At 47.1% G+C, this 19508-nt stretch overlaps 1 protein-coding gene across 8 annotated transcripts in view; it reads left to right on the plus strand.

The window, feature by feature from the left end:
- Positions 1–19508, plus strand: part of vn (membrane-bound neuregulin protein vein) — a 200980-nt gene that overhangs the window by 107581 nt on the left and 73891 nt on the right. For all 8 annotated transcript variants that reach the window (XR_013058329.1, XR_013058324.1, XR_013058325.1 and 5 more), the window contains one exon: positions 7020–7182. Coding sequence is in view for 2 of the 8 variants with exons in the window: in XM_033332828.2 (XP_033188719.2) it covers positions 7020–7182 (163 nt within the window). In the remaining 6 variants the exon portion in view is untranslated. The remainder of the gene's footprint in view (positions 1–7019; positions 7183–19508) is intronic.

Raw genomic sequence — 19508 nt, forward strand, 5'->3', positions numbered from 1 at the left:
ATTACGAGAAAATCGATCAGCCAACAAATAGGGCTGCGAGATATCGTCTTAACCCTTTGCACTCGAGAGGCGACTTTCAGTCACCACGACATTCCGTGCTGCAATTCCATTGGTTCGTAAATTGGTTTCTTAGCTCTTTGTGTTCTTTGTTGGCAAGTGTAAAGTGTTAGACTTTAAAACGAAGATAAAATATTTAATCCCATATCCCTCCGAAACCATGGTTCAACTATGGTATTGAAACAACGTCTCCAACGTTAGTTCGGATTCGACGATCATGGCAAAAGTATTATATTTTAGAAACCCTAAAAAAGTGGTTTTCGGAAGTGAAATTAGCTCGAATGAAGATGAACTTGACTTTGAACTGTTGAAAAATGAGATTAATTATATCGAGAATGCATCTTGGTGAACGCTTTATAAGTTATCATACAAAAAAAAATACAGAAATTAATATTACAAAATCATATTTTCAAAGATGTAAATATAGATAAATTATTAGAGTATGTTTTTGCAAGTTAATTTGTATATGAGATCATTTTACACTAGCTGTAAGACACGCTAAATCATCCGAAGTAGCTGCTACGCCCGACCGAAAAAGTCCTCGAGTGCAAAAGGTTAACAATAATGTCGTAATAAAAAAATATCGCAATAATTCCTGACGAAGTGGGCTCTCTGACTATTCTCTTCCATTATGTTTATCGGGAAAATGTGCGATAAAAGTAAATCAGTAAGAAAAATTGTCAAAAACGTTCTATATGTGTGTATAAATTATCTGTACGTTCACGGATCTCGTAGACTCCACCTCGGGCTTTACGTTTCAAGTAGATATATTCCTCGATAGTAAAGTGTTAACATTCATAACGATGGAATAGTTTCACCGGCAGATCGGAGTATCTTATCGTAGGGAACTCGTTGAAAGCACTTTTCTGTAAGCTTACGTGCGAATAAATAGTTAACGTGGAGCAGAAGCCGTAGAGAATCGTGATTGCTCGCGATTCCCGGTAAAAATGTCGATCGAAGCGTCGATGACAAACGTTGGCTGTAATAACAGGACACAATCGGCGTGGTCGATTTGAATATCGACGAGCATACGAACAGACGACGCGCAAATATCTCCATCGAAGCGAAATTACGACGAGCAACAGAAGACCCTGAGGAGAGAAACAGATTTCACGTCGGGGTATGATATCGTGGTTGATGTCGCGTGTACCGTGCGATACACGAAGAGGGCTGTCGATGAGGCCGCGATACCGTTGGAAACGCCACTTTCTCAGACCCACATCCAGCTACCAGCCAAACTCGTTTCCAGCCGACGACGTGCCAGGAATCAAAGATTGCGCGGAAATTACATAATCTATCGCCGACTTGATATGATCGACTCAGTACTCACCCATTGTGTAATCTTCGAGATTCCAATCGTTCGATAAAATTAGACCAGGTGTATCCACTTTTTGAAAAAGCCACGTTCCCGGTGAAGCTTTTTTTACACCTCACCGAACCTCTAGATAATCAAATCACGAGTTATACAAAAGTAGCCGAATTATTTTAGACGACCGATGAAAAGGTTATTTCATTGTTAAATGTCCTATTTGCAGATTCATCGGCTTTCTTTTACTCGAGTTTATTTAGAGAAATCGGGTAAAGCTTTTATGGCTCAGATTTTTCAAATCCAAGATATTCGGTGAACTTCGTAGGGACGTACGACCAAGGTAGACAGTTTGAGACGATCGCATCGATGCGTTTCTTTGAAAGGACACGATAATCAAGAACTGCAGCCCGATAGAGTCAGCGAGGACGAAATGAAATTTGGTCGGCGCCAGGTCGGAGGGCGCGAGACAATCAATTATCAGGAGCAAAGGGTGGTCGGTCGAGGGTCGGCCGTATGCTTAACACGAGGTTGCGCCTCGTCACAAGCCGTCGGTGCACCGCGGGAACTATGAATCAAGCAAGCGGCATGGCCGGTTGCCGCAACCCCCGTTGTAGAGCAGGTCGAACGGTCGCCATCGCGTCAGCTCGAGGGCAACGTGGCAACGCGCTATTTGTTATTTTGCTCTTTCGGCGACGCGTTCATTAATCAACCTTGCCGCTCTCTTTGCTGGTCGCTCAGCATGTTTCATCCCTCGTAGCGGCCCGTGACACGCCGCCTGACAGACCCCGCGTTGCTTTTCTCTTTTCCTCGTCTCCGTTTTCCTTCCGTTCTTCCACGGATTCGATCGATCTACAACGACGACGGATCGAACGACCGAGCATGGCTGTCGCGAAACGGGACCACGCATTATTCGTCGCACAGTATCGGCTACCAAGCTTTTTGCGACGAAAACTTTCAGCGCGGCAAAGACGGAAGATCCGAGGATTGTGTGAAAAAGACGATCCGAGGGATTCTTTGCAAAGCACTGAAAACGCTTAGTCGACGCCTCGCGTTCAATGACGTTGCGCTACTTTGGAATTTTTGGACGTTGGAAGCGTCCAACTTTCGTCGTGTCGCTTCTCCCACCAAGTCTGCGCGGCGTATTTCTTTCGTTTCGAAGATGATGAACGAATTAGAGGTAAATGAATCGGAAGGTACATTCTAGAACATAAACGAATATCGTCGAGAGAGACGAAGTACGATTTGCGAACGATTCTCTGTCAATTGGAAACATTCAATAGACCCGATGTTAATATTAGTGACTTTTTTCAACATCGTCTTTCCCTTTTCCGATTCGCTCGGTTCTCCAGCCCGGAAGACTTCGTCGAACTCGAACACATTCGATATTATTCGATATGAAACCGTCGTCCGATCAAAGACGGTTACATTGCCTTGAATCTTATTTCCGTGGTACCGTCAGGCGCCTCCAGGCGTTCCAACATTTTTAATTCACGATTCATAGAAGAGAAACGAAAGAGCTGAAAGGAGAAACGAGTCGCCACGGCTAAAACGAGTTTTTCCACGTTTTCGTGGAAGCACCGCGCTGACAAAGTATTTCGATGAAAGGTCCGGCCCTCTTTCAGAACAATTTTTCTTCTCCCTTCGCCCTTCGTGGCGGCGTTCAGCCTCGTCATCGACAGCTCGCACAGCCCGTTACCACGACAATTGCGCTGCAATTCCAGCATAAATTCAGGTGCCTGGAGAACTCGATCGAGGCCGATCCCGCGAGTGCCATTTAAATTTGAATTTCGCAGTCAGTTCGCACGGCTAATCGTTAAATGACGTTTCGTAGTGAGGGCCGCACGCGGCGGCCTCCGGCAACATGGGAATACCGTGAATATCCACCTTTCGCCTCTTTCCATCCCCGGCTTCGTCTCTTCTCTTGTTCGTTTTATGTCTCTTCGCGTCCCACTCCTTTCTCTCTCCCATTCTCTATCCGTCTACCCATTCTATTCGGTTTTTCTTCGTTCCTATTCGCACCAATGCCACTACGTTTCTCCTCGAACGTACGCGCACAGACGTAACCGGTTAATAACGCATAGACCGGGAAGCTGGTGGTGCCAAAAATCAGACGCGAAATCCTCTTACCTCCAAGTGAATTTCAGGCATTGTCCGATCCGGGCTAGCTGCCTTCCTACCTCTTTCGGTTCAACGCGCAAAAGCACTTTAGCTATTGGCTCGAATTAATATCTCCGTGACTTAATCCGACCAACGACTACGAGATAGTTCCGCTTTTTCAAATAATCCACGGCTTGGAAATAAAACGTCGAAATGGGGAAACGTTCGGTCAAGAAAACAGCTTTTACTTCGTTCTTCTGGAAACTTGGCAGCGTGACGCTAATAGAGTTCCAGTAAATTTTTGTATACACTCGCAGATGCAAATATTTGACGACGTTCGTAAACGGATCAAGACTTAAGTCGTTTAGTTTAAACGTTCGTTTCGCCGACCACTTCTTTTCGAACTGCAAAGTACCGGAGACGCGACCAGATCGCCAGGAAATTGCGGGCGTCATAATTAATGAGTTCTAGGTCGCTTCTTTCGTATCTTTAACTCCTGTTCCGAGACGACAAGAAATTATTAACCGGGTCACGATGCAAGACAGTCGTAAAAATGTTGCGACAGCTGAGTTCCCTGCAGTCTGCTGCGATCCATAGAAAAGAGTCACGAACCGCTATAATACGAGAATAAAATGAAAAATAAATTCACCTCCGTTTGATAGTATATTTACGAATCAGTCGATAATCGACTTCAAAAAACCATTGGCGCTCGTTGATACGCTGACCTATTCCACTTTACTGTCTGTCAGAACTGAAATCTGGACGCTAATCAACTTGAAACAATCTATCTGTCACTGTGAATAAATGTCTGTGATATAATAAGAACGACGATCTCCAATCTCTTCTTCCATAGATTTTCTTACGAACCTTACCGCGCGTCCATACGTTGACTCGTACTACTGAAAATCTTCCTTAATCTGCTATAAGCTTTTTACACTCGTGAGCGGGCTGCGCTCATTACGAACTCTTTATCTATCGAAGGAATCCACCTTTTTACTAATTAGGTCAGCCAGGAATAATAACTGTTAATTCGAGGAATGAAATATTAATTAACGAAAGGTTCGTTTTAATCCCTTAAAAATCAAAGCGGATCAATCTCGGGCGTGGATTCTGAAACGGAAATGACGAGATTGCATGGCGTGCGGTACAACGTTAACCAAACCCCGATGTTTCGTCTGTGAGATACGTAAGCTCGTAGGACGAGGTAGATTCGTACGCGACGCTATTCCGAAGGATCGTACGCGGCGAATACGGAGCTGGCACGGTAAGTTTCGAGTAACAGCGTCGCCCGGCGACGACGACATTGATGGAAACGTATTAAATGTCCGAAGGCGTTCTTGCCGCGACGTGGAACGTCGTGGATAATTCGAGCGTCGCGTTTCGGCTCCCGAGGGAATGCTGTAATTACGCCGAGCACGCTAGTCAAAATACCAGGCGCCGTAGCAACGAGAAACGGACTTGAAAAATAGCGAAACCCTAGCAAAAGAAAGAACTGCTGGTGAGATTGCCGGGCTCGGTTCTACACGATTGCAAATATCGTCGATTTCGCTATTAAACCACGAAGCTGTGATCAATCTTTCGCGAGACGCGCAATAATTTTTGCAAATTTGTTCGAAACTGGAAACGCGATTGAGATCGCGTATCGGGCCCTTGATTATTTCGATGATACCGCGTTTCTGACGTAGATTATCCTGAATTCTTGGCTGATGTGGCTTGTCGTGACTGACGGCACGAGGACATTACCATACGTAATGAAAAGTACACGAGAAACGAACTATCGAAGTAGCACGATGAGATGACAAAGAGTCGGTAAGAAAAGGACACGAGTAAAGCGTGCCGTGATCCATTTTTATCCGTTATACTCGTTCCACGATACAATGGACGAGCTCGTAAGGAAAGGTTGGCGGATCTAAAATTAGAATCACCACCGACCCACTTTCCCAACGGTTTTGATTCGGACCCAATTTAGAATGGCAGCAGCTATCGGGGTAACAGAAATCCAACTCCTCGAGTGAAACGAAAGCCTTCGAATGCACCGTCCGGCGAACCATGGAGCACGAGGACGCTTTTTCTCGTTGCACGGTTATTAGAGAATCCTCGGTAACGAGAGGCAAGCGTGTGCACGAGTCGTTACAGGGTATACGAAGGCAAAGAACCGGCAGCCGCCCCGTTATTATTATTCTCCCTGGTCCGTGGCATAATGGAACGGGCGTTTTCATTGAACGTGTTCGTTGCGTTCGACCGAGAAGTCCGACATTTTCATCGGGAAATAATGCGGGGCTGGCGCAAAGGATTTCTTCACGACGGCCTACGAAACACGCCGAAAGCTCTCTCCTTGTGGAGAGTCTCGGCCGTTTTTATTATTCAGCCGCTTGATCTCGCCGCGGCTCTACCTGAATGGTGGGAGCAACGACTCGGTCGTAATGGAGGTGTATTATGCATCGTGCAAATGAGATTCATCGGATTAAACACAATGAGTCCTCCCGTTGCACGATCCACGTTCAATGGACGATGGATTCGAAGGTGTCTGTTAGCGAGGTCGTCAAACAAACGAGCTCGTATCCTGCTGCGACGCGTTGCATCTCGTCAAATGTAAGATCGCTCGACGAAAGAGTATTCCGTGCTTTCTCCATTCGTGAAACGTTACACATAGTTCGTGCGATATGGCAAACAATCGCAGTTCGTAGTGTCGTTGTTCTTCGTCGGCCGTTCTAGAAGTGGATCAGCTTTCAAAGTCGTTGTTACTCGATAATCTTGAACGTTGATTTTCAATAGCCCCCGGGAAATACAACGCTTTGACTTGAAATCAATAGTTCCGGGTATTCCGTGGCGAAAAGGAACCTACTCTATACGATTCCTTAAAGCGAACTACGCTACTTCCCTGTAAAGAATGCCCTTTTCTTCCTGCCTCTAACGATTCTGCCTTTTCTTACGAACTCGGGTCGCGCCGGGACAAGCCGGATGCTCTCGGTTCCACGTTCACCGCAGGGAAACGAAAAATTCCGTGAATACATCCTTCCCAACCCTTCTACTGCTAGGTACATTCTTTTGATAGTTTTAGGAGGAAATTTCGATGATAAGAAATTATCACCGGTACGTGCGAATAGTTTCCCCGTCAAAGATCGCGCAATTTGGAACACATATTGCTTCGTGGAGCCGTTTCTCTCGGTGGCGAGAAGTACGGCTCTCGAAAAGTTTATTAAAACTCCGGTAGGATTTCGCCGGAAGTTTCGTCAGAAGTTTCGAGACACGTAGTTGGACGAAAAGTTCGAAAGTGGCCGCTTTAAGAATTCTCTTTCAACGGCGCAGATTTACCCGTCGCGAAATTCATTACGCGTCAGAATTTCCCACGGACGAGGCTACGTCGTTCGTAACTTTCTCCCTAATCGTCTTTCGGATATTCCATTTCGTGTCCAGCTTCCGTTTCATTTGCGATCGTCGACGTAACTTCGACGAATTTCACATAGAGGTATCAAAGATCCGAAACGATTCATCGATTCAACGAATCGACGATGTAACTACACGACTTTAACGAGCGTAATATGTCTGATTGCAGTGAGGGAGGTTACGTTGTCCGAGCTCAGGGACTCGATAGCGAGGTTACGGGAGAGAGTGAAGCTCGTATGCCGAACGAGGGGTTCTCCGCCCCCAAGGGTGCACTGGCTGAAAGACGGTATACCGCTGCACCCTCGAAGAGGCCTCAGGATTCAACACAAACGGTGAGTCTGCTTCCACTTTGGTTTCCAGCGAAAAATATTCGCGAAACGGCTCGGAAAAACATCGCGTCTGCGCTTCTGGCTATTTACGAGGAAAACGTACAGCTTGCGGTAAAAGGAATTCAATGGAGCCGTTCTGAAAAAAGGAAAGCACCGAGTATAATGCGCGAACGTTTCGCGTGCGTCGGAAAAATCGTCGGAGTAACGACTCGTCGCGGCCCACGCGAAACTATTCGCTCGTAGCGAGCGCACGTTCCCGTTCGCGAGACAACTTTTGCTTCTCAACACGAAGCAAACGGTTACGAAACACCGCGAAACTTTCAGATTTTCGCCGAACGTTTATAACCAGGATAACGTACGACAAACTCGCCTGTTCTCCGACTAATTCGCGATTAACGAAATCGTTTCGTGTTTGGCACCGATTTCCAACAACGACTCGCGAACTTCCGCCGCTCGTTCTCTCGTCGTTTTTCATCGTCCCCCACCATCCTCTCGATTCAACGTTCGTACAGCTTCTAATATCGTTGCCAAGAATACTACTCGCGTGTGACATCGATTTCTGCCCGCCTCCGTCGTAGTCGCGTGCCTCCGGCCAATCGATCGTAACGACATAATCGCCATTATTACGCTCGATTTCTTTTATTACTACCGTCGTGGCTCGGTTTCCTCTAGAATCCGCGGCTGGAAAATAAAAAAGGCCACTTAATCGTTTCGCTCGAACCGCCTCCAAAATATTTATTCGCCTTGTCCACAAGAAGCCGCGATCTTCGACCAACGATCTCCACCTTCTCGTGTTCTATTTTCTTCTGTTTCTTTCTCGCCTGCGAGCAATCCGCGAAATCGCGACGAAAGATCGAGGGAAGAAACGACGAGGGTGGTGTCGCAGGCCGATAACGCGAGTTCCGTGCGGCGAACACGTGCCGAGCTTGTTAAAGCGATTGGCGGTTTGTAAATCTCTCGCGTGGCCGTGTGGCTCTGCGAGCGGTTACCACGGCCCTGGGAACCGTAATAATTTCAGACGGCCTTTCGGCCGGATTTACTATCCACGGAGGAACGATTATAGCGAGTGAGCCGGCCGGCCCTCTTCTCTGATGACTCAACTGTTGGCAAGACTCTCGTTTCGCTGATGCTGGTGCTGCTTCTGCCGCTGTTACTCTTTAAAGATGATGTATTCGTGTGGCAGTCGAGCTAGCCGCGTGTGCGTGCAGCTTCTTGCCGGTCCGACGCGAGCATATTGTAATGGAAACCGTCAGCTTCTTTTTCCTTTGCCCGTCAAAGTCTACGGTTTCAAACTTTTCTTCCGAGCCGCTTGCGTCGCTCTTCATTTTTTCCCGTCCTTTCCTCGTAATAACGCTTAAACAACGCGTCTCTCCTTTCTGCGACTATCTCTCGCAACTACGCGATATTGTAAACTGTTTTCTTGCGAGTTGCTTCGAAAGCTCTCGGAGAAGGCTCTGCTTTTCAACAATGTTCCAGGCGAGAAGAAAGTGAATCGCGACATATTTTTGCTTTCGCTCTCGAAAACGCGACGAGAGGATTCGCAGGGTGAGTTTAATGGCCGTTTGTAATTAGTCGGTGGGAACGCTTTACCGGGAACGCGAGAATGCCAGCGAATCGATAGGAAAGTGGCACTTGCCGCGATTGCTCCGCGACGACACGCCCGTCACCGTTTTTATAGAAATTTTAATGAACACTCGTAAGTAATTAGAGACCGAAGAAATGGATTTTTCATATTTTGCGTATGATGAAAGGGTTCGACGAAGCGCGATGCGTGACGGAAAAAAGAAATAGCTGGAAAATACGTCGCATAAAGATCACGCGGTATACTGTACGGGCGAAATTTTTGTTGCAGAATTTTTTACGCGCTTCTGGTAATTAATTAATCGACAGACCACGCGTGAAAGAATGTTCTCAATTAGATCGCCGGTCGTTTACGTTGCGTTGGTCAGGACAGCTGTACTCGCGTATCGTTGATTTATGACTCGCGAGGGAAACTCATTCTCCTCGATGGAATTATTAGCGGCCGACATTCTATACCGTTTTACGTCGCCCATCGATACTTTGAGTTTTATTACCTCTCGCGGATTAATCAACTGCCTGTCGCTAAAGTTTCAGCCATCGCTCGAAACTCTAATTTCTCGAATAGTCGCTCCGAAACGGAGAAACAGCTACGAAGGAAACGGGATGAAAATGTTTCGTACATCATTTATCGTATACGTTTTCTATATTTTCAGACCGTTTGATAGGTCGAGAACAAGCTGATGTATGTATAATTGTATATCGATATAGAAACAAATTTGTCGACCGGGGACTTTTCGGGCAGTTTCGATCGCAAACTTGTGGCCAGTGTGAAACGCCATAAAAGAAAGATCTTACGGCAATCCTTCACCGGGTCTGTCATGAACGGGACTGGCGTACGCTCTGTCGTAATTTTCAATTACTGTCTACGACGCAGACCGGCCGAAGCCCGCTCATTCCGCTGGAAGCACGGGTCCTCGTCGTAAAATCGAACGTGCCCGGGGTTGGTCGCGTGTACGTGGAAGATTCACGAGCGTAAGATCGCCACACCGTCTCTTAACACGATCAACAGAGTTTCGATAGACAGAATGTCACCGTATCGAAGGTATCGCGCAGCCAGATGCAAGCAGAGAAGAATATCGAGATTGCACGAAACGAAAGTTCGTTTTGACCAGCGAGAAATTTTGATATCGTTCGTAATGGAATCTGTTTTTCCTTCCGTACCAGCCACGTCGTTCCCGATCGTGCTTCTTTGCAAAGGGCAAGAAATTTCAGTCGGGGCGCCGATGGATTCCTATCGCACAAAAGGAGAGGGCAAAAAAGCGGCAAAGAGAAAACAGAGGGCGAGCGTTGAAAGGAGTCCCGACGTTGCCTCGCGACATTAATTTTCCACCAGCATTCAATTAACCTGAAAGCCCAGGACGCGGCTCAAAATTACGCGTCAATCGAATTAAGCAATAAACAAGATTCGTGGAAGCGGCGATGCCTGAACTCGCGTACCGCGCGAGACCACCGAACGTTGCTTTCAGAAAGCAAAGGGAACGAGACATTCTCAGAAGAATTCAGTACTTTCGAGTAATCGGTTGAACAGAATTTCTATCAGAGGAAAATAGAGTTTATTTGACAGTCCGCTGATGACTTTCTAATTCCCTTAAAAGCTAACGAGAACCTCCGCCGTGTCTTTGTTTAATTTCGCGTTAGGCGATTACCGAGTGGAAAGAAAGGACAGTGGCGCGTGCCTGCGAGACGCTGATTAATATTCACCGCGAGAATCTCGACATCGAAATTAATTTAACCGGGCGTTCGGCGTCGATATGACGAACGACTGGCGGAAAACCGAGTCCGATATCCAGCCACCGGTGAATTAATATTAACAATTAATCAAGGCAAGACGAATACGCGTGCTTCTCGTTGAAGTTTGATCAATGCCGACGGTTGCAGCTGGCAATTATTCCGAAATTATCACGTTCGTACGTTGTCGTTACGTACAACCGTGTTCCTGGGCGTTTATTATCCGGCCGGCAGTAGTTATCTCGCTAATTTGTCATCCGTAAGTACCGGAGGGGTGAGCAGGCTGACAAAAGTGCACCGTCGCGTAAGAGCCCTTATCGAGAGTGCTTCCGCGCGACGTTCTTTGCGCCCCCTCGCCCGTAAATTAAATGGGTAAATGTTATAATTACGAGCCGTGCGCTTCGCGCCTTACGCCTTGCGCTTCGTGCCGCTCAAAGAATCGGAGTCGCGCAGCCTGCATTTCGCAAACACGTTAATCCCGTGAATCTTCTCTTCCTTTCTCTTGCCGGCTCTTCCGTATTACCTTCAGTGCCGTGTTTTTTGAAGCACGTAACTCTCTTTGCCATTTAATTATATCGCAATGGGAACGATCGCGAAGCAAATCAGGAGGCTTTCGAGCCTTAGGTATCCCGTTTTCAAACGAAGGCCTTTCATTTACTCATCGCCGGTGTATTGCTATCGAATTTCCATCGATCCGGTGGACACTACGCTAGCGAGCGTTATCTGACGCGGCAAGCTATTAGGTGATTGCAGGTATACAAAACGTATTTCAACTCTACGTTTTCCGGACGTCTACCTTGGAACGTTGGCCAGCTTTGAACTACGTCCGATCAAACCGCCGTTCCTGCGTCTCGTTCATGAGAGAAAATTTAATAGAAAGATATACCTCGTAATTTTCCCCGTTGCGTTGCTCGGGACCAGACTGCGGAAGCGACACGAGGAATCGAAAGAACGTGGAAACTGGAGGTAGTTTTCAGGAGAAACGAGCCGTTATCTATCGCTGAATATCGTCGAAATTTCGACGACGATGTTGAGAACATTGGAATATTATGCTAGGGTAATCGCAAAAGTTGATCATAAAGGCGAGACATAAACGATATTAGACCGCGAGACAAGTCCGTGACCGCTAGCTTTACGACTCGTCTCGACTTATCGAACCGACGACCGTGCCGTTTTCGTGACCATTCGGAGTAGCGTGATTCCATATCCTATAAATCCATTTATGACTATTCGATTCCATTATTTAATATTCGATTTCGTTATTTATCACTGCAGCCAATTTTCGGAACTTCGCAGCACTTAAATCGAACCGCGTGATTATCCGGTGAAGCAAAGCGTAATTCGTTCTGGATATAATCCAGTAACGAAGCAACGCCGGTCGGCAACCGGTATTAAGTCATCCCATAACTAATGCGGCCATCGGTTTTACGTACACCAGCTGAAAATAAAAAAAGATCGATCAATAACGAATTTTCCTACTATCTTTATCATTTCGTGTCTTTCTTTTTTTAGTAAGTTTTATCTCCAATTTCATAGAAATCCGATAGTAACGAGACTCGTATCGTCTTGAACTTAATTGTTAGAAGAAGCACACAACTCGTAGGATGATCCAATAGAAGAAGCACGAGAGGAAATTTATGCGGTATAATTTGCTCGCTGTAAGAACGGACACCGCCAAAAGATCGTAGTCGCGAGTAAATCGTTGTGTAACGGAACTGCGTTTCGTTCGAGGGGCGTACGAATGCACGCTCGAGTTTCTACCGTTTTCCACTCACAAATCTCTCCGACGACCATTGAACGTGCCTCTTACCTCCGAAACGGAACCACCCCCGGAAGGTCTTAACCCAGTGCAAACGGCAAGTGGCGTTCGTTGCTCGTTACACCGAAACCGTTCGTACTCGTCTCTCTCTCTCTCCGCTTGTACGTGCTACTCGAGCAGGAAAGATTGCCACCAATAAAATGTTAATAGGTTAACGAGTAACAACCGGATCCTCTCGGGGACTCTGCAAACAGACCGCGTTATTGCAGAGCGGAAGCTCCCTCTTCTCTCTCTCAGACTGCCTCTCTTTCTCTCTTTCTCTGCCTCCCCCTGTGTGTTGCGCTGTTTCACCTTCGCCTTGTGAACTCATCGCTAATGAAAATTAATAAATCAGCGGAAACCGCACCCCGTGAATCGCTTCGGCTAGACACGAGAGCCCTTTTTCGCGTGCTGATTGAATACGAAATTACTGGAAGGGAATTTGAGTAATTTGCGCGGCATTGCTCGTGATTTTCGCTTTTGGAAGGACGAAATAGCCAGCCTCTGACACTTTCTGCTGCACGATGACTCGTTCGTGGTCGACAATGGAAATCAAAGTTGCGCTTACACGTTGCATAGTATCCAAGGACCGAGTTTTTTCCAGCGTAACGAATTTTGTTGATATTTAAATCCGATAAAAATGTATCGAAACAAACGCGTCTCTCGCGCGAAACTACAAAGCTTTATGAAGCAGGGAGATTGTACTATGTTCTAATTCGCGTGGATTTATATACATTCGAATGAATAATGGGCCAGGAACGACGTGGCACTTTCCGGCCTCGTACTAATTATTTTCACGACCTATCGATTATTCTTTTGTTAGTCCGTTAGGAGCGATACGCCCCGCGGCTTTTTGTTCTTTGGCTCTATCGATTAGATGCCGAACGTGTTTCTGGTGACCGTGTTGAAAAAAAAAATCTGTTACGTGAAAGCTCGTGTCGACGTTAACTACGAAGGGCCGAAATTTTCGTTCAATAGAAACGTCGCGGTCACTTTCGACCACTTACGTACCACTCTGTAAACAAACTGAAAACCTATCCGAACGTTTCAAACGATACCTGGTTTTAATGCCTAAACCTCGGCAAGTGACACACGCTTTACGAAATACGCTTCTCGATTTCTCTTTGTAGTCTCCGTCCAGACTGATCGTGACGTGAACTGTGTTCGTAGTCGAAGCTTGGAAACGGGCGCCGGTTCCTCTTCGCGAGGCTCGCGGCATCAATATTTATGCGCAAACAAACGGGACATCGATGCACAAACGTTCCTGATCCAATAAACACGAAAATGGAAATGCTAGCCAGGTTGGGTTCTTGTCATCTACGATCGGTATAATATCTCATAGAGCATCGAAAAGCGAATCGGATAGGAAATATTTAAGAGGATTTGCTGGTTGAAACAGAGTGTTATCCTTCTGTTCGAATGGATAGGCTGCCGAAGAGATTTGTGGCGTTCAGACGCGAAACACGGTCGTATCAAGCACGTCTGACCATGCACGGGCCTCTTCTACTTGTCGATTCTCATCACAGCGGCGAGGGAAGGCGCTCGAGTTGGAAGAAGTCCTTTGATTCCTCGGTTTCTTACGTTGTAATTTTCTAGTCCAACGAGGAATCAACGTCTTTCTCTTCGAATGTTCTAAACGTCGCGGAAACAAAAAGGGTTGAAAAGTTTCGCCGAAGTCTGGTATTCCGTAAGAGTGACACGAGAGTGATAAATTTTATCGCGAGACGGTTGAGAAAGAATCCAAAGCCTGCTACAGACTCGAAGGCGAGTAGCTGCCGTAGTCCCCAGTAAACAAAGCAGCAAAGTCAACAGGATTTTTAACAAGCAATTTAGAGTTCACGCGGGGGCCATTATCACGATGACGCGGGGATCTTTATGCGCGTCGCGCTTCGTTGCGAACACTTTTCATCGGCGAGATCCTCGAAAGCGAGCGCCAGACATAAAGTTTATCCGGCCGCCTGGAGTCAAGTTGCTTCGCTTTCGTCTCAAAGCCTCCGATCTCGTTCTCGGTCTCTGTCGCTTGCCTGGTCGCCGATAAAAAAATCAACCGACGACTGCGTTTGCATACTACGCGGCCAAACTATCTCGCATTTCTGTCGATAAATATACTTTCTGGCCACGGAGTTTAGCCCGGATCAGCAGCCAGCCAGGTCGAATGCAGATTTACGCAAAATAGGATTCGTTCTGCCTAGCTCTCCGTCGAAACAGAGACCATCCCGTACCGTCGTTGGTTTTCAATTTCGATTAAGTCTGCGGGCTGAACGAAAAACTTGCAGCTACCGACCGCTATTAAAACTGCCGACCTTTATAATAATGAAAAAGAAATTGCAGTCTCGTTGACCCTTTGTTATCGAGCGCATCAATTTTACAGCGCGCGATTTCGTTCCTCGCAGACGCGTCGGCCGTTCGCTTTTATTCGGAACAGCGGGCGAAAGAATGGTGCACGAGGTACGGCGTGCGAGCTTCCCAGGCTTAAAAGCTCGGCCGTTCGAGCCGGCTTTTCAAGCAGTATCTCAGCTTTACGGTTCTCGATTCCAGAAACGCATACGAATACGGCCGGGCCGTGTGTATAATTTACCAGAGGCCGGACGAGCTCTCGAAGGATGGACAGAGTTATTCGGGTGTGCGCCGTCGCTTATTCTCCGACTTCTCGAACTGCACGGGATTTTCATTGAAATACCGCCAACGCCATGGACCAGCTTCGAAACCAGCGTCTGTTTTCACGGCTGACAAGCGCCGGGTTTCGCCACGGTCGCATAATCGACCGCTCTCTTTATCTTCTCGCGATTGAAACTCTTCCGTCGTATATAAATTTCCACCTCCTCCCGTTTTACGTTCCAACACCTGTCTGTTTCTCCAGATGACGGAACGATTATTTTCGTTAAGCTTCCAGTTTCGGTATACGTTTTTTTTCTTTTTTTTTTTTACGACCGACAATAAAACAAACGTTCTACATTTACCAGTTGACGAAACGTTTAGAGAGCGATGGGCGGGTGAAAAAAACGGAGGGCGATCAAACGTGCAACGCGATTCGCCGAGCCGCGTGGCAGCGGTTACTTTTAAGCCGAAACTCGCGGACCGTGGAAAATTCATCCGCGCATCCTATTAAAAAGGTCTCGAGCACGTTGCATTGAAAATTGCTCGAATATTCGTCACATTCTGTCAGTAACGAGTCTTCCGTAATTCGTCAAAGCGAACTGCCACGGATAGGTACTTTGTCCCTCTCTTTACCATTTCCCTTATACGTCGCATAATCGTTATCCACGACTCGAGGTGTTAATATTCACGGTTACGGTTATTAATATCAGCGCTAACTGGAGCGGTAATGGTAGCAGCGTACGCGCGGTATTATCGCTATATTCTTACTACTAATGCTGTTGCCGTTGACACAACATGTGTACGAGCATAGTGTGTAATAATTAATATACCTGCATATACCTACATATCTGTAGGTTACCTGTTCATCCTCGTATGCTTCAACGCGCGATCGTTCGGAAAGCTATTTCTCTGAATGTCAGGTACCGTAACGCTTGTGGAAAATTTAATTCCAGATCAGATTACCATTTTAAAATGGGACGTCCTGTGTCGATCGTAACTATGGTTATAGATCTCTGATGAAAACGTTGGATATCGCTGCATTTGAAGTTCGAAGAACCGTGTTGCAGGTTTTTTATTCCCTTTGCAACATTATCTATCTATTATCTCGTTGGACAAACCAACGACGCTGCCGTTTCGTCAGTTGTCAATTTTAACGCAGCAACCTGTTCCTCTAAGACGTCAATGGTCTTTAGACAATCGTCTTACTGGTCTCGAATCTTCAATGTTGTCGATCCCTTTTGCCGAATATGCTCTTTCGCTGACTCCTATACCGACAAAATTGATCTTTCGCGGGAAATGGTGGCACCTTAAGAAGCTCGCTGTACGATATTCTACTTGAGAACGATGTTTAGCTTCCCTGCGCTAAGCTGGTCTGCTCCATTGCATGCTTAACTTTCGTTTGTCTTCTATTACGTTTCTTTTGTCTTTACTTTGTTGCCCGCTTATTCTGTATCGTTTTCTTTCCTTCTTCTTAGGACTTGGTATTCTCTACGCGATATTCTCGCATTAAATTGGTACTTGACCCGTATAAGAAATAAATTCGATCGAATCGTACGACGGTGCGACTGCGAGATCGTCGAAGACGCGGAACTCAGCTCTATGGACGATAGAGACAAGCGAGCTTTCTATCGAAACGAGTATCGTTACAGATAAAAGTTCTCGTCGCCATGGTCGGCGGCAATACAAGAAAGAAATGAATCGCGTGTTCTGCCAATTTTACGCGTACGCGCGATATAAAACGGCGAATTTTCCCTCCCTTGTTCCTCCTCTTTTCTGCTTGCGAGCTTTTGCCCACGACAAGTGACAGGTAACTTTTAAACGAGCCCAGAATGTGAGTGCAGTAAAAATACTCGCGAAAGGTAGCACAAGCGCGACGAACAAACGGCAACTCGCGCTGCCTATTATTTCGCGAATCTCGGCTTTCCCTCGGTGTCCGCGGCCGTCTCTTTGTGCACACGCACGAAATTTTCTCTCGGCGAAAACCTTCCTGTTCTCGGGAAAAAAGTTACTAAAACGTCGCGTAGGGATCGCGGAGTATCCAGTGCTCAAATGTTATTAAAGTTCCTTCTACTTTGATGTTTCATTTCGAGAAGAAAATTTACGTTGTTACGAAACAAGCAGGTAGTTGTCAAAAATTTGTGAAAAACTGGAATCGATTAGCACGCAAGTGTAACGAGGTTCGACGCAAAAATGTAGAAAGAAAATGTTCGCGCCTAGTTACACGGAGAATGTTAACTAGAAGGGAATTTGCGGCGAGATCAGCGCAGAACCAAGCAGTCTGGAAATGAGAGCGGGCCCGCGAGGCGGTTCAGGGACCCGTGGGGCGTTTTTGGAAATCGGAAAATAGGGCACCGCGCGCGTGCCGCGATAAGAAGACTCGAGGCATTATCTACGTAAGCAGTAGACAGAAATAGCTGGCAAAATCTGCGAAATCCTATCATGCCGGTGCGGTAGTTATTAATTTAATGCTTGAAGAGCGCGGGTGCCGCAGGGAGGCGAAGTGAAATTCGTAATGAACACGGAAAGCTCGCCGGGGCGGCGGAGATTAATATATCTTGATCGTTAAGTATTAACGTGAGAAACGGACTTGCCGGGTTATTTCGGATTATTTGCGCGTATAAATTCGAGGCTTTGCTTCCTCTCTCTCTCTCTCTCTCTCTCTCTCTCTCTCTCTCTCTCTCTCTCTCTCTCTCTCTCTATCTCTCTTCGCTCCATTTCTGTTCCACGCACAGCTATTTGCAGGAACTTGTTACATCGTTAACGGACAGTCGGTCGTCAAGAAGTTCTCGTTGATCCGACAAACTTGCCGGAACTTGGAAGCAGATGCTCCGGACCTTTGAAAGTGTTTCGCGATCCACGGTTGCGATCGATCGCAAAATTCACTCTCCCTCTCGCTTTCCGAATCCCTCGTTCGTCCGTATAAAATATTTCTAGTCAAGGTTCGGTCGGGACGTAGTCGATTCGCTTTGAAGTTGGATAACGAGGACAGTAGAGGGGACCGTAGCGGACAGGGTGACCTGACACGGTCGAAAGGTTGATTTAAGGAATTTCCCGGAAGCGACGGAACAGCAGGCGCTCCCACGAAGTTTGCCCGGTCGAGTTCGAAATTCCCGGTAAGCCGGGTGGATTCGCGGTACCATTCATTAAAAAAATTCTTCTCCCACAGGAGGTACTTTAAGGGCGACTCTTTTGGCTAGCGTCTGGCCGGTCACTGCCAGAGGATTACTGCGGTTGAAAAAGCGCGGAACAATCGCGTGTGGGAGAACGGAAAATCGTGGGCGGAAGGGAAAGAGAGAAAAAAATATCGCAGCCACTGAGTCGAGCGAACTGGCAAAGGAAAAAGAACGAACCGCCCTCACCAACGTTGCTGCCAGGAGGAACGAAATTAACGACTAAACGAGCGGGCTGCTCGCGCTCGCTGCATCTCCGCTACCGGATGAAACAAACGTACTTTCGGGGATAACTGTGACCGACCGACAAGCTTCTGGTAACTTTGGTCGTGTCCTGGACCACAGCCAAACACGATTAAGTCGCCGCCCTCTTCCTTCCAGGGAACAAAAAGGAAGAACGGGGGTTGAGACGTTGGAAAGGGGCCGATACCTGAGACATCTGCAAGGTGTTTCTTCCAGTCCCGGTGGCATAGCGCAACTGCAACTCCACCGCTCCCTTTACCCATCTGTTTCGTTGCAATTGCGACGCCGGTTGGATGTTGTCCAATGACAGTGGCATATCGGCCAGTTTATCCTGTCGAAATCCTCCACGTGGAAAACGAGGTTGGACTGCGAACGCGGTGAGAGTAAAGGCCGAACGAGAGCACCCGTCGCTGTCGGAGGATCGAAGCGGGGCGAAGGGCTGCGAGGGTAAAATCAACTGGCGATTTTCCACGGTTGATCCACAACGGTACGGGGTTAACTTACTGCGGTACCCTTCGGCTCGAATCAAATATTTATAGATTCCTTGGAGGGGAAAATGTATCGGCTGACCGATCGTTCGAGCGTGCCGGAAATGCGCGGGGCAACCTTCGACCGCCTCGACTAATCCCTAGAAACGAGAGCGAAACCTAGCTTCGTTCCGGTGCAATTAACCCTTCGCATCGTTGGAATATTTATGAAAGGGCGTCTGGAAACTTTGCCCGTTTTCTGCCCCTAAAACAGAGGACTTACGGTTTTTCTTGCAGCTGCTCCACGAGGCTCCGAGTCGAATCTTCCATTTGCGAAGGGACTTGGAAATTACGCCCTGAAAACCAGCCAATCGTCCTCTCAACGGTATTAGTAGTTCACGAGAAAGCAACGAGGTGGAAACAAAAGCAAAGAGAAATGGAGGAACGCTTTCGCCCGCCGTTACTACAAGGAATATACAATCTGCTCTCGGCAATTAGTAACGATTAATTAAGAATATTCGTGGCGTTCCGCTCGCGCGGGTTTCTTCCTTTAAAGACTCCGACGCTCATAATGGAACCTGCATGAAATTTTGGTACGGAGGAGAGGGCCGTCGACGTTCGCCGTGGAAGCATCAGGGCCGCTCACGTGGCGCGGAAAGAGAAGGATCCCAGACTGCGTCAAGAGAGTCACGGGGCCGAATGGGAGGTCGGTGCCTTTGTGCACGGCAAATTAATAATTAATTA

The sequence above is a fragment of the Bombus vancouverensis genome, chromosome 5, assembly GCF_051014615.1.
Source record: "Bombus vancouverensis nearcticus chromosome 5, iyBomVanc1_principal, whole genome shotgun sequence".
NCBI classification, from domain to species: Eukaryota; Metazoa; Arthropoda; class Insecta; order Hymenoptera; family Apidae; genus Bombus; species Bombus vancouverensis.